We start from the raw sequence: 16,798 nt of genomic DNA, 5'->3' as shown, positions 1-16,798 counted from the left end.
CATTTGTAACATAGACATTAAAACATAAAATGATAGTTTAAAACAATTTAAGTCATTATTCTTTAGAATTGTACTATTATACGTAATTATCTTAGGGACTTTCATATATAAAATCCTTTTCCTTCGTATCTTATCGTACGTAATTAGTCTCAACTCACTATTCTTAATTTTTCACGCACTGTTCTCTTACGTACTATCTCACCACCGCCACCTTTCACCACCACCGTGAGTCCACGACCCATCACCATTCACCCACCACTATCTATATCTATTTAGAACAACAACATGCAAATTAATAGAAACTGTGTCTCAAAGCGATTGCACCTTCATTATGCTACCCTGCGTCGTTGTTCTACGTTGCTTCAATTCGTGTCGCATACCGTGGCCAAGTCACCTGTCATATTCTAAATACAGAGATCGACGAAAATGATATATATATAAATGACTATGAGGTCTAGCAGCTTCAGTTTCGTTCTGTCCTCCTCCTTCAGTGGTTTTTCCCCCTTTGTTGATCGATACCTTAACATTATTATGATGCGTTTGTTTGGATAATGTTTGTATGGTGCTCCATCAATGATTGAGATTTCAATACATTACTTGCTTTTCATCATTTCATGTGTTTTCAAAAATAACTTCAGCCAATATGTTTTACCGCCCATTGGTTTTTTTGGTATGAGTTTTTCCTTTTTTATTCCTGGGCAAATTTTTTTTAAAAAAAAACATTTTTATAGTTTTTTTTTCAAATAAATCGATTTCAAAACTTGGTCCAATTATTTTTTTTCTCCAGAAATCAAACCAATCTCAAATATTTGTAAATTAATATATATATATATATATATATATATATATATGTATGTATATAACAAATTATGAATAGTTATAATATTAATAATTGATTTTCATGGTCAGCTAAAATTATTGACTTTAGTTTTACTCACTTTAAAAGAGTAAAATCCTTGGTGTAGATTGATATGCCTTTACAAAAGTTTAGACATTTTCATACATACATAGAGTCAATCTATTTACCTATTGGGGATATTTACAACTCTATTATTATTTGAAGTTTTAAATATTTATACGTATAATTTTCACTTTTTATTACAGATTTGTGTTTATAATATACAATATTAACATCATGCATATTATAAAACTCATGGCCATGCTCTTTGAAGTAATTGGTGTATATCTAAAAATGATTTAATTAATATAATTCAATCAATATTCGTTTTATGAATATTACTCTTTGGGGTAAAAAATATCAAAACTTAAATCCACTTATTACAAATTTACTTATGATTAAAATTAAAATATTGAGAAATATTCAAGTCCCACATCGATTGCCTCAATTATTGGAATGCAGTTTATATACTTATTAGACAACTTCAAATTAATTTTAAGATGAAATGTAATCCAAAATTTTAAAATTATTTTCTACTAATCAAAACACCCCAGAAAAATAAATCTTGAATTGATCGATCACTTAATCAGATCCTCCTCTCGCCACCTATGAATGTCCCAAAATCCTCTACCAAATAAACAAAGGATAAAAGGAGATTTGCATGTTTAATTAAATTAGTATAAAAATCAAAACATTGGGTGAAGAGGTGCATAGGATCCCACTTGTGTGTGCATGTGCTGCTGTTGATAATAGATGCACCCTAACCTCCATACAGCACACATGTTCATTTTGCACTTGAGATCATTCGTACACGTTTAAAGCCAAGTATTTATGATTTCGATCCAAGGTTTCTTTTGTCTTTGTGTATGTTTTGTTTTAACTTTTTGTAAAAAAAAAAATTATCATTTTTTTAAATGGTAGAAAATTAGTTTTGAAAATGAATTAATTTAAACCTGTATTTATTAGAAGCGTAATTTATGAAGAATGTTAATTGATCTTATGAAATGGTTTTGAGAAAAATGATCTACGAATTTATTTCATGTTTGTATAATGGATTTTTCCTTTTGTTTCCATGTTATATTTTGATTGAAAGTGGATGTTAATGGATGGCATGTCATTTGATAGTTAAGGGGGGGAAATGGTTGTGTGAAATAGATAATTAAGATGGTCTTACTTTAATTTTTCATTTTTTTTCCCGTTTGTTTTATTCATTGTTGGCTAGCTTTTGGCCTCAAAATGGGGTTATGCTTTATAGTCTATTCTTTATCTTTTATCTTAAGTGTACGGCATCTACGGAAAGAAATCAAGCTTGGAATCTTAAGATGATTTACATCAACATAATGATGGGAGATGTATTTCCCGTACTATAAAATATTATATTTCTTTAAAAACAAATACTAGACTTTTTTTTCGTAAATAATATAAATAAAATAAATATTTACCCAGGTAAAAAATATTTATACAAATGATATAGTTTATTTTTCACATTGTGAACAGTATTATTTTTTTCAAAGAATGTTATGAATTGGTTTTGTTTTTAATTTTTTTATGTTTTTTGTTATTTCATTTAATATTTTTTTGGTTTTTTTAAATTTTTTCTAATTTTTAATATTTTTTATTTTTAATTATTTATATTTATGTTTAAATTGTTGAAACTGAAAATAATTTTATTTTTGTATTATTGAAATCCTTTTTAAAAGTGAAAACATTTTGTAGTTTGAGAACCTATTAAGTTTGTGATAACAACATGAAAATAGAAACATTTCATAATGGCATATTTATAATCATGTATTTAGAAAGTAAATAAAGACATGAATAAAATAAAATAAAATATTTAACATCACATAATAAAATGATAAACTATAATAATTTTTTATAAATATTAGGAATAATTATAAACATTCTATTGAACATATTCCTTCATATATTTTATTTTCTAATTCATATTCAAATTATTAAATAAATTTATTTTAAAATATTTTACTAAAATGAAATAAAGTTGATTTAAAAATGGTTTAGTTAAAAATAATAATATTTAGTATTCCGTTACTTTTACTTTTTTAAAATAAAAAAGATTGGATAGTAGTTTACCCTAACATACATTTCATGTATTTTAACTATATATTCAATTTTGTTTTTTCTTAAATATTATCTATATTTATTTCTTAGTTTAAAAATTCTTTGATGCAATAATTGATTGATTGACCATGACTCCTTGATTAGTGTAGTTAAGTCACATTATTCACATAAAAACTATATAATATTTTATGTCAAAATTAAAAAAAAATATAGAGAGAGTGTTTTTATTCCTTTGTGTTCTCATTTTATTTGATTATTAAAATACATATTTGAAATTTTTTAAAAAATATATGTAATCAACAAGTTGAATTGAACTAAAATATTTAAATTATAAAATATATAAAATTACCAACAATAAACAAAATATTTAAAATATAAAAAAATATAATATAAATTTAACATTGTTAGCTTGAAACTACATGACACAAACAAAAAGAGGAGATATGACTATCTTTAAAAAAAATTCTATATAAAAAACAAAATTTTTTTGTTAATATAATTTTTCTTTAATCCACAATTTATATTTAGGAATCACACTAACATTCAATCGACAAAATATCATAAACATAAATAATTATTTATTTATCTAAGTCATGTATTCTAAATAAACTTTATTTATTTATTTAAGCCTCTTTTTTTAGTCTACTTCAATTTAAATGAACTTGATTTCATTATTAATTATTATTTTTTAAATACTATTCTAGATCAATTATATTTTTTATAAGTTAATATATATAAATTAGTAAATAAAAAAATAACACAACTAAAAAAACCAGTTAAAAAAATTTAAAAAAACTATTTTAAAAAAACACACTTTATGAAATCAGGTCCTAAAAAAACCTTAGTTTATATAATTCCAACATTCGCAGGAACTGATCTTTAAACTAAGATAAAAAAAAAATTAAAAAAATTTAGCTATTCACGTTGAGAAAACGATTTTTGAAAAATCGATTTCTTAAGGTGAACAATAATTTGTATTATTTATGTAAATATTTTTTCACTTGTATTATTTTAGTAAATTTTTTTGTATTTTTTGGTTAAAAAGTCACAAATACTATATATATATATATATATATATATATATATATATATATATATATATATATATATATATATATATATATATAATTCAAGTATGAAAATATAAATAATAAAAAAGCTGTATTTTTTCTGTCAGAAAAACAAGTTGTACTTATTTGTTAATTAGTGTAAGAACTCATGCAATGTATAGAGAATGTTGGAATTACATAGCATTCAATTTGAAAACAATAAAAGAAATTAATGATGTTTTACGAATGAAAAATGCAGACAACATTAGCATTTTTTTATGATTCAATTTACCAGTAAAATAATGTTTGTAAGTAAAAAGAATAGTGTTAATACTATTCATATAAGAATATGCAAGACTTTTCATTAAAAAAAATGCATTTTATTGTATAAAAAAAATACTGTTGAATGTAAAAATAAAAGAGTGCTCTCAATACCAAAAAAATAAAATAAAAGAGTGATCTTTTTTATAAGTAATATACATACAATATGAATAACTTGCAAAGCGTCATGGGTACATGATTGTAATTAGACTCATTAATCCTTATTACGAAGAAAACATTGCGTCATCAAAGATAAAAAAAAATGTTTTACAAATATATAGTGACAACAACCGTTCTTGTGACTAGTGTTAGTAGTCATCGAAAAATATAAATTGTTGTTTTCTCAAACTTGAAAGAGAAATAAAACGATATTAAATTTGTCTTTGAAATATAAATATTGTGTCTCCATTTTTTTTCCAATGAGGAGACAGTGACTCTAATTACATTTTTTCCTAGTAACTTTTTTTACTGCTTGCCTAGTTTTTTTTTTTTTAGAATAACTGTTTGCCTAGCATTTATATTAGTATTGCTTCATCACAAAAACTAAAATATTTCCCAAAAGCATTCAGTAACAATCTATGATTTAATTAGAATTCAAAAACATTTATATCATTCAAAAACTCAATCGTAAATCATTCAGCTTAAATTTCAAAATCTTAATCAGAGAAACAATATAATTAGTATTTGAGCTTCGATATTCTTTTACTTCTTTAAAATAATTGAAAAAAAAAACATTTGAACATTGGACCCAAAGTTACTCTCTTTCTTCAGCATTTAGAACAGGCCACACTACTTAGAACAAGTTATGTTACTTCCTAAGTGAAATAATGAAACTATTTTAATTCACGACATTAAATATGGAAATAAAAAATTAAAATATAGAAACAATGGATGAACTAGCTCAATTCATTTCTATTTATTTAAGCATGCTTTGACATTTTGGTTATTAACATATTTAGTTTTTAATTTTTTTATTAATTAAAAAGTTTATTTAATTTCTTGATTAATAATTTTTTAATATTTTTTACTAATATATAGTCTTGATAATTTGTAACATTTTTTGAAAAATTACTTAAAGTAATTTTTTTAAAAATATTAATTTTTAATTTTTGTTTTATTTCACTTTTATCGTATTTATTTTTTTTCTTATTATCTTTTTTGAATAAATTATGATTTTATTATTTTTTTCATTTTTTACTTAAACTAATTTATCAAATACATATAATTTAATAAGTTAATTTTTCAACATCTAACTAATTTTTCAGCTATTTTGCCTAACATATCATTTGTAGACCAAATTTCCTCAAAAAGAAAAAAAAATAAACTATAAATAGAAAAAATGATTTTACAGTAGAATCTTGAGAAAAATAAATTATGTTAAAACATTTAGAAAGAATGAGAAAAAAAGAAAAATTAAATATAAATAACAAAATATATTTTAATCTTTTTCTAGCCCCTTTGTTAATATATTAACCAACGGGCCGAACTCATATTTGACAGTCAGTTTAAATGGATTCGGCAGAAAATTATACATTTATGTGTTTCCTATTATTAACCTTAGTGGAATTGTAGATTATATATAGGTTAATCCGCAAATTGTAGATTATATATAGGTTCATATTTAAGCTTTTCCAATATGTCAAAGAAAAAGTTTATGGTGGATAAGATAATTTATACAAACTTTTTCATTTAATTCCTTTAAAAATTGATTTTAACTTATGATAAAAGTTTAATTTATTTTACTATCTAAATATTTACTGAGAAGTTTATTCAAACTTTGTCATGCCAACAAATGTTTTATTGTTAATAATAAGGATTTTATTTTATCCAATAAGAATAAATTAGTATTTAAGTCCGTATAATAAATATATATTTTTATTAAATATATTTGAAATAAATAAGTTATATTATAATTAAAATATTTTGAACTTATAAATTATATTTTAAATTTATGATAAATAATTTATTGTTATACAAGGTTATTTTTAATTATTGACTAATTGTTTTAAAAATGATTGAAAATAAAGATAAAAATGGCAAATTAAAAGAGATGAATAGGTTTTAAAAAGTTAACAATGATTGAAAATGTGAAGAGAAGCAAGTGAGCAACTATATATATAAAATTCCCAATGCAAATTCAAAGCAGGCGGTCAAATGAAGCTAACAATGGTTTTGTTTTGTTTTTGCTTGCACTTCTACAAGACTACAACACCACACAATAACACTTTCTTTTTTATTAAACCTAACAATGGTTTTGTTTTGTTTTTGCTTGTTTGACAATTTCACCTTTGCTTGCACTTCTACAAGACTACAACACCACACAATAACACTTTCTTTTTTATTAAACCTAACAATGGTTTTTTCAAAAGCTAATACTAGTTGACCAGTCAAATTGCTCGTCAACTTGAAAATTCAAAGGGTTTGATTTTGCTTCGGTATTTGTCAACGCAGTCTAATGCCACAAATTTTCAAATTTAAAAACGAATTCTATTGAAATTTTAAAAAGAAATTCACATTCTCATTTTTTCTCTCTTTCCTGTTTCAAGTATATGTCTGTAGGAAATCCCCTAAACTTTGTTCATTGTGTTTTTCTTTTCCCATTGATAATGGTACGGTATCAGATCGGTTTTATGATTTATGGTGTCCTCAGTGAATTGAGAAAATCATATTTCCATAATTATTTAAATTTTATCCTTCTTGCATTTTTTATGACAAAGTTATTAATAATTTATTCATATTAAATAATTATATTCAATAAAAATCAAAGCAAGTTTATTTATTCTATCTTATGTCACAGTTTTAAAAGGATTTTAATAATTTCAAATTTGATAAATTAGTTTTTTTTAGGATATGCAATAGTTATTTTATAAGTTGTACACTAATGAATTATTCATGTATAACTACCTTTTGTTAAAATCTTACTGACACTCTTATTGGAATTTTTTCTTCTAATATTTTTTTTTACTCACAAGATTTGAACTAATATCTTTCTTGAAGAGACTAAGCTCAGATTTTTATTCAAACCAACATCTTATTGATATTATAAAATTCTCTGTTTTTTTATTGTTTTACTTTTTATGAAAATTCAAGATTAATAATTATTATGATAATATTTTTATTGTAGTATTTTTTGTGTAATAAATTAAATTCAAACAATTATATTATTGTTCTTATTATATTTGGAAAATAATGACAAGGCTATTTTATAGAGCATCATGTTGTCATAAAAATAACTTATTATAATTTTTTAAGTTTTTATATCTAATTATTTTCAATATTATATAAATTTTAATTTTATATTGATACAAAATAAAAACATGTCTTCTTTTTTAATGACTAAATATTTATTTTATAGTTATTAATTTATACATCTCATAATTTTTTTTACTTAGAATATTATAAGAATTACATAATAAATACGAATAAATTAATACACTTTGTAATACAAGATAAACCATAAGAAAATCAAAATGAACGGAGAGGAAGAAAAAAAATAAAAATAGACAAAATTAAGTACCAATTTTTAAAATGTATTAGCCAAAGTTAAACGTTAATTCATTGATTTATTGGGTTAGTTCGGATTAAAAAAGAAATATTCAAGAATCAAATCAATTATAGCGCATGTTTATATTGTTGTGCAAACAATTTCAACCTACATTTCCGAAAGCATTTTTTTTATTCTTTTTTTGGTGTAGGAACATTGAATTCATGTTGTCGCAATTTCAATGGATAAACAAACATGTACATAAGTGATTTTTAAAAAAGTTTAACTCAATTAGTTGAATTCTTATGAATAAAAAAATTTATTTAGATTTGTAATGAAACACTTAGTCCAATTCAGGCTAATTTTATGTTTTTAGTTTTGAATTTCTTAAAAATCAAAACCAATTTTTTAGTTTTAAGTTTATAATGTAAGTTTATTTTCAATTTTTAAAAAGTCGTTGCAAATTTAAAATAAATAAAATGTGTCAATTGTTCTATTTTATCTTGTTTGAGTATGAAATAATGGTGGTAAACAATGATATTTGTGGTGCTAAATGTAACAACCACGATGATGACAGTTGTGATCGTGATGGTGAGCTAGAATGTGTTTTATAAAACTAAAAATGAAATTCATACAAAACTTATTTTTCTGTTTTGAAAACAAATGTATAATTGTTTTGAAATTAAGTTAAAAATCATTTTAGTTTTATTTTTTTCCAACATATTTTGTTCTAAAAAGTGCATTTAATAATAAAAAACTTGTAGCCACCTTGAACATGACCCAATTATCAAAACCAACCTAATAAACTTAGGATTCGTTTGGGGTGATTTTTAGTTTTGAGTGTTAAAATTTTTAAAAATAACCAGTTTTTAGTTTTAGTTTTAAAAAACCACTTATTAAAATATGATTAGTTTCAAATAAATTTGTTTTGAAATTTTTATATTGTATTAAAATTAGTTTGAGAGTATTTTTATGTGGTGGTGACAACAATGATGATAGTCGTAACTTTAGTAATAACGATGACAATAGATACAAGGGATGATCGCAGTGGTGGTGGAAGTGATATTGATTGCGGTTGTGATACAAATGGCGGTGACAATATGGTGGTAGCAACCAATGGTAGCGACATTGGTAGTGGTGGTGGTGGTGGTGGTGGTGATAGAGGTGGTATTAGTGGTGGTAGTGGTTGTATCAATGTCAATGTGTTGGTGTGATGGTGGTGGCTTTGACAATGGTGGTGGTGGTTGTGGTGACAATAGTGGTAGTTATGATGACATTGGTGGTGGTTGTGGTGGCGATGTCAGAGGTGGTATTATTGGTAGTGGTGGTGGTGATAGTAATAGTGACATTGATGGCGGTGATGGTGATAGCAGTGTCGGTGACGACGATGGTCGAAGAACCAACTAACTCTAAGTTCGAGTGACATTTCATCCCTAACCACAACTCATCCACTTATTCTTCAACATCAGTTGATCCGAACCTCCACTTAGTTTCACCCAAGCTTCATCCCAATCATGGATAGATCACTTAGGTTCAGGTCCATAAGTAGGGACAATTTCCCTGTGAAGACTTGACGTTGGTGTTGGTGGTGATACCAAGTGGTGACAGTGGTTGTGACAACATTGGTAATAGTTGTGGTGGCGATGATAATGATAATGAAAGTGACACTAATGGTAATAGTAGCAATGTTGGTAGTAATGGTGATGTTAGTGACAATAATAATGGTAATAGCATTGTTTGTGGTCGTGGTGGTAGCAACCAATTATAGTAGTGACAATGATGATGATGATGACAGTATGTGGTATTGGTGATGGTGATCGTGGTGACAACAAAAAATATCATTATTAAATGTGAAAAATATGTGTTTTTTCAAAACTAAAAACCAAATTTACAAAATTTTGTTTCTCGATTTTGAAAATAAACGTAAAAGTGTTTCAAAAATAATTTAAAAATTATTTCAGCTCAATTTTTTCCAAAAATTTTGTTTTAAAAATTGAATTTCAAACCCAAAAACTAAAAACTCACCATCACCCCATATGAGCCCTTAATTAATTTAATTTTGATTTTGGTCAATTTGATACAACGAATAAGATACATTGAACTTTGTTGAATTAAAAGACTTTCAGACGACTAAATCGGAAATTCAGAATTTTTACTTCTCCCAAAATGTGTTTTCATTTAACTTAACATTAAACCAAACACACATAGTAATTGGAAGATAGCACACTCTTAGGTGCCTCAAATTTAAGATCAGTCATGCGTTTGTAACGTGTATCCTAAAAGTTTCACCTACACGAGTAAAGCAAACGTTGGTGCATCAATTTTTTTAGCATAAAGAAGAAGAAAAAGCTTACGAATTAGTATATTTTTTGTTGCAGTTCGGTTTTGAGCATGAGTCTCGTAGGTCGTACGGACCGCGGCGTTGTTTTCTCACTTAACATTTTTTACTTTACAGGCCAGCTCTGTCTGTGCTGGGTTGTCGCGTGGTGATTTTTTTTTTACGCGTTGTTGTGATTATTAATGTTTCTTTAAGAATAAAATTACAAGATTGAACAAGTAAAGCAGAAAAAGTATCGATAGATTCAATTGGTTAATCTCATAGTTATTATAATTTAAATGGTTAATTAATAGATGGATCAAAATTAAAAAAAAAAAAACATTGGCGATGACCCTGCACGTCTCTCTCCTTGTCTATTTGTCACGTTCCGTCATGGGTTGGGTTGCTCTGTTTGTAGTTTGTATCCTCTAAAAAAATTGTGGCAGAGATACAGTTTTGCTTTCTCCTTCTGTTCAACTCTCCGTTTTTATTCTCTTTCTCGTGAATTATTTGATGGGTATTTTTCTAATATTTTTTATATTAAAAAAATCTCCTCGAAAGGTTGCGGAAAAAGTATTATTTTAAAAAAATAAATATTATTCCCCCCTCTTCCTTCCTTTCGGGTTGTGTTCGTGTGTCATAACAAAAGAGGAAGGACATACGAGAGAAATCTAATCATATCATAGGGAAAAAAAGAGAGCATCAAAGTGCAGCAGATTCAGAGGATGAATGGGGTCACACACCTTGAACCAGATGAGTCTGAGTTTGTTGAAGTTGATCCAACTGGCAGATATGGCAGAGTATGCTACTCTCTCTTTTTCTCTTCATCTCTATCCTTTTGGTTCTCCTTTTTCCCTCAGTTTCATGATTTTTTTTCCATGTTTCTTGCAGTACAATGAAATCCTTGGCAAAGGAGCTTCAAAGACAGTGTATGCTTAGAAACTCATCCTATTTCATTTGTCATAACCGTTTCTCATTTTTCTTAAATTTGGACTCTTTTTGGTTCTTCTAGTTTGTTATATGTCTGGCCTAGTACTGATTTGCTTAGAAATTGAGTTTCTGTATGTTTTTCTTTCATTTTGTAGAAAAGGGCATCTGATAAATTTGATTTTTTTTTTTTGTGTGTGTGATTTGGGTTCTTAATTGATGCAGATATAGAGCATTCGATGAGTATCAAGGGATTGAAGTTGCTTGGAACCAGGTCAAGTTGTATGATTTCCTGCAAAGCCCTGAAGATCTTGAGAGGCTTTACTGTGAAATTCATCTCCTGAAAACATTGAAGCACAGAAACATTATGAAGTTCTACACTTCTTGGGTCGATACTGCTAATAGGAACATCAACTTCGTGACTGAAATGTTCACATCCGGTACACTTAGACAGTAAGTTCTTCAGTTGCAACTACATTATTTCTGTTCATCATTCACTTTTGTGCGTTTTAGATCTTGTGTAGTTGAATTGTTTCTTCTTCATTCTGATCTTAACTTGTTTTAATTGTCAAATAGGTATAGGCTAAAGCACAAGAGAGTTAACATCAGAGCAGTGAAGCATTGGTGTAGACAGATCTTGAGCGGACTTCTCTATCTTCATAGTCACGACCCACCGGTGATCCATAGAGATCTAAAATGTGATAATATTTTTGTCAATGGAAACCAAGGGGAAGTGAAGATTGGGGATCTTGGTTTGGCAGCAATTCTCCGGAAATCTCATGCTGCTCATTGTGTAGGTATGTTTATTTAATTTCACTAAATATCATGTAAGAAGGTATCAGGAAAAGATGTGTGGCCAGCTCAGAATCCATTAACAATTTGTTCACCTAATCACTTTTGGTGATGCCTGTTTTTTAAATGATTTAGTAATAACAAAGATCAATTATTCTAGTTGGGGCTTCATCTGTGTCTCTTCTATTTTCCCAGGGACGCCTGAGTTCATGGCCCCTGAAGTATATGAAGAGGCATACAACGAGTTAGTTGACATATATTCCTTTGGGATGTGCATATTAGAGATGGTTACATTTGAATATCCTTATAGTGAATGTACTCATCCGGCTCAAATCTACAAAAAAGTTATTTCTGTAAGTTTGTTCCCTTTCTCTATGTCTTGTTGATAAGGGATTGTTCGGTGGTGGTGAAATTTCATTGGCATTTTCTGTCTCCAGGGGAAAAAGCCAGATGCTTTGTATAGAGTGAAGGATCCAGAAGTGCGGCAATTTGTTGAGAAATGCTTGGCCACAGTGTCTCTAAGGCTTTCTGCAAGGGAGCTTTTAGATGATCCATTTCTTCAAATTGACGATTATGAATATGATTTGAGAACTGTAGACAATGGGGAATTGGATGAATTTGGTCCTCTCATGAGACAGCCATTCTTTGATCTTCATCGAAGCTATAGTAACTTCAGTAATGAATACACGAATGGCTTTGGGTACGAAGGAGACTGGGGTCCTCATCCGGCTGAGATCGAACCTAGTGGAATTGAACTTTTTGAGTACCGTGATGATGATGAACCCTCTGAAGATGTTGACATAAGCATCAAGGGCAAGAGGAAAGATGATGGTGGTATCTTTTTGAGACTAAGAATTGCTGATAAAGAAGGTAGGGAATTGGATGCCACTTGTTGTGTTTTTTTAAACCTGTGATTTGTTTATTTTTTGTATTATGCAATGTAAGCTTAAGAGTATGAATTTGATTGTCACAGGTCGCATCCGAAATATTTATTTCCCATTTGACATAGAGATGGACACAGCAATAAGTGTGGCAACTGAAATGGTTGCAGAGCTGGACATGACTGATCAGGATGTTACCAGAATAGCAGATATGATAGATGGGGAAATTGCTTCCTTGGTACCTGAATGGAGACCAGGACCAGGAATTGATGAGACTCCCCGTTTTGCTAATCAAGGTTTATGTCACAATTGTGTGTCTAATCATACTTCTAGCGGTTCTTTTCTGGATTTTCTTTCAAACAATCCAGATAACAAGAACTTGCAACTTCTCGATTGTTGTAGGCATGGATGTGCTTCAATGCATGGACGGTTTGGGGAGATTACCTTCCAATCTGAAGAGTATGACAATCATGCTAGAGGGGATCTGAACATATCAAGCCAATTAGACAGCTTGCAGTATCAGGAGTTATGGAATCAGCATGAAAGTCGTGAATTGAGTCCGGTAGAGTCTGATCAAAGTCATTCTGATGAACAATATGAGCAATTAGATAAACCGATTCTTGCTAAAGACAAAGCACAGGATGTTTGGGAAGACAAGTTTTCCCCCAATGCAGCAAATTCTCTAAGAAATTTATCAGGAAGTCATGATTTCTCTACTATCCGATCGACCTATTGTGACCTTGAGGATGACTATGAGAAAGAGATCCAAAAGGAACTCAGATGGCTCAGAGCCAAGTACCAAATGGAGTTAAGGGATCACAAGGATCGACAGTTTGGGCAATGTTCGCATAGTTGTAACAGTGAGCACAGAACAGAAAATGGCTTTTTGTCACCTTCACTGACAGAAACATTAAAAGGAGGCAACAATGGGACTCAGTTGAAACCCATTACTACCAAGTGGAATTGTGATTCCAGTAGTCACCCTCATGTCCATGAAAGCAGCCCCAATTCGGACACCCAAAGGGCCCAAAATTGTGTGGCGATTAAATCCCCTGGAGAAGGTATGGTTACTGCAAAGAGTTTTTACACGGGCTCATTGCTTCCACACTCTTTGCACAGGACAGTTTCCCTCCCAGTTGATGCTGTTGATATATAATTTTGTGAGGCACTCATTGGATTCTTTTGTAGATTATATATACTATAAATCCCCATATAGAGGCTATCTGATTTCTACATCCCTCCTTTTTTTCATAGGATTTTCAATTTACCCACATGGAAATCGGTAGCTACTGGCTATAATCCTTTCCCCCCCACAAAGGCATCAACATACACTTGAGTGTTTATTTATCTAGGAAAAAGAAAATCAGATTTTGGTTACGGATGCTAGTGATCGTGAATTTCATAATTGAGGCATGTAAAATATGAAAGTAGTAGAGTCTATGTAAATCTGTCCAAGTATATTATTGTATCTCCCACGTTATGAAACAACTATTGATAGACCTCAGCGTGTTAAGTTGCTTGCTTTATTTATTTTTTCCTCCCTGAAAAGATATGCAATAATTGAGTGTGGCAGCTATGTCAAATCTACACTTAAACATAAGCTAACGGGTCCAAGTAAAGCGCGTGGATGTTCATCCATCTGGCAAGCCATTAAGAGATTATACCAAATCCAATAACATAGTCAAAATTGAAATTCCCTGCCACTCGTTTAGCTGTTTATGGACAAAGCAACTAAATAGGTTGTTGCCTCATTGATTTGATGCACTTGTTGCATCATGATTATGGATATTATCGTGTTAAAGTTAGTGCAAAAGGGGGAAACTAAATTAATTATAATTATATGCATGAGAATAATTGAGTTGATAAGGGATGGGGCAGAAGGTACGTTGACAAGGCAATCAATTATTATTATTTTTATTTCTTTTGGACCATAAATTATTTGGCATGAGAGTTCTGACTGGCCGGCAGTTGGTGAATGGGGGTGCTTTCTGAACTTTTTGCTCTTCCTCACGGAGGCCCTTTGCTTTTTACTCAATCATAGATGAAGAGGTTGTTCTCTAAAGGCAATCAATTAATTGGACAAAAAAAGACAGCGATAATAAGTGGAAGAAGGCCCACCAAAGTATCAAATTCCATGTTTCTGCTAACTAAGATGTATAGTTGCTGACTAATATTATTAAATATAATTATTAAGGATGGTCTCATCAGTCCACTCCATGAATTTCTTCTGTGTAAATTTTGTAATTTTTTACTTTTTTTCGTCTCCTGAATTTTCCTGATCATGAAACTTAATCTGCTCAATTTATTAATCTTACATCGAAGGAACAACGACCTGACAAGCTATTTAATTGTGTAATAAATGTAACTTATGGCTATTTGTCTTGGATAATAATATTACGAAGAAATATAGGTAGAGATTTTGAAAAGCTTTCTATTATTGATAATTATCAAAAGTTAATGATAGTATTAATTATTATTCAGTTGGTTTTCAACAATGTAATAATTATATAAAAAAATAAGTGAGATTTTTATTTTGTGAATCAATTAAAATTGTTACACATAACATTTTTATTGATTTTATAATAATTACCTAAAAAATGGTTGTTGACATATGAATTTGTTTATGAATATCAATTTTATTTTATGATTTTTTTTAGATTTTATAATTTTATTTTTTAATTGATTTTAAACTCTTATAATTTTTATTTATAGATAAATTATTTTCATTACTATTGTTAAAATTATTTGTCTAATATAAAACTATTAAGAAAATCTAACATTTGTCATTGTTAATTTTGTGAAGTATAATGTTAAATTAAATAAAATATTATAAATAATACAATGGTTAAAATGAATAATAAAACCTTGATTTATTATTTAAATACAGTAATAAAAAATAAAATAAATATTTAAAGGATAAAAATGGAATAAGATATATAAAAAAAATAAAAGTTAAAAGCTTAAGTTTTAGAAAATAATACTTTGAGTAATGTTTCAAAAAGTATTAAAAATTATTTTAAAAAAAATTATTTACTGGATATCTATAAAATAATAACTAAATTATTTTATATCAAATTACTTTTTCTTTAATAAGTTAAAACTTACCCTTAATCTCCACAGATACAATTAAAATTGGTTCAGTCTTTCATTTATTTTTTTATTGATCATTTGTAATCTTCATAATTTTTTTATCACAATTTAATGATAACATGACAAACATGATACATCCAGACATGTCATGTATCCCCTTAAAATGATTGTTGATATAACATATCTAATGGATATATGTTACATCATTATTAAATAGTGATGAGAATCATATTTTTTTATTTTATTTTTTGAAGATTGCGATCAATAATTTTTTAAAAGATTAAAATTAAATTTAATATTATCAATTCACCCTCTAAGTCTGTATTCTAAATCACATGAACATAAAAAAAGTCTCTAAATTATGTGTTTAAGACATAGTATATTTTACAATATATACATAATGCAAAATGCGCTTTGCGTTTCAATTTTTTTTCTTATTCCTTTTATTTTTGTCAGATTGCGTTATTCCTTATATAGTAATTTTAACCAAAGTCTTGATCATCGACTATTTCTCTTAATGAGTTAACTAGGTTGCAGAGGACAGACAGACTCACAGACATATATAGTTGGATAAAGATATATCAAAAATAATTTTAATTTGTTGCTATCAGTGTACAGTGTCCCATTTTTCAGACAATCAAAGAGTACCCGTAACGTGTTTCTTGATATGCCACTAATTTTTACTCGAATAATAGGGTAGAAGCTGCAGTGGACAATGCCTATTGCCTAGGATACGATAAAGGATTTTATGTTCAACCTCTTGGGTGGAACCGCCTGCTACTTCTCTAGGATGTTCTGCTTCAGTGCACATTAATTTCATTAATTACTGCAAACGTGTGCATGTTTTGGAGAAAAGCCAGAGCTTGCTAAAATGATTCCCCAATAATGATATGCAGTCCAACAAATCTCTTCCACGTAAAATTTTTGTCTTCAAGATCTCATGCTTTGCTTTGGACAGTT

General features: G+C 28.3%; 2 protein-coding genes across 3 annotated transcripts; both read left to right on the top strand.

The window, feature by feature from the left end:
* Positions 1-8,947: 8,947 nt before the first annotated feature.
* LOC102662977 (loricrin-like) lies at positions 8,948-9,238 on the top strand. Its single transcript, XM_006590097.1, has one exon. It carries the CDS (start codon positions 8,948-8,950, stop codon positions 9,236-9,238), a length of 291 nt encoding a protein of 96 aa, XP_006590160.1.
* Positions 9,239-10,544: 1,306 nt separating this feature from the next.
* Positions 10,545-14,247, top strand: LOC100775959 (serine/threonine-protein kinase WNK1). Of its 2 annotated transcripts, XM_014763201.3 has the most exons (8): positions 10,545-10,948; positions 11,040-11,077; positions 11,301-11,528; positions 11,652-11,872; positions 12,063-12,220; positions 12,305-12,737; positions 12,841-13,044; positions 13,151-14,247. In XM_014763201.3, the coding sequence occupies exons 1-8, from the start codon at positions 10,874-10,876 to the stop codon at positions 13,234-13,236; spliced, it is 1,443 nt and encodes a 480-aa protein (XP_014618687.1). In that variant the 5' UTR covers positions 10,545-10,873; the 3' UTR covers positions 13,237-14,247. The 2 variants fall into 2 exon arrangements, with proteins under 2 accessions (XP_014618687.1, XP_006589178.1); XM_006589115.4 differs by having other exon boundaries at positions 10,554-10,948; positions 12,841-14,247.
* The last annotated feature ends 2,551 nt before the right edge of the window (positions 14,248-16,798 follow it).

This window comes from Glycine max, chromosome 10 (genome assembly GCF_000004515.6).
Source record: "Glycine max cultivar Williams 82 chromosome 10, Glycine_max_v4.0, whole genome shotgun sequence".
NCBI classification, from domain to species: domain Eukaryota; kingdom Viridiplantae; phylum Streptophyta; class Magnoliopsida; order Fabales; family Fabaceae; genus Glycine; species Glycine max.
Note: the sequence above shows the minus strand (reverse complement) of the source record. Positions and strands in the feature narration are given on the sequence as shown.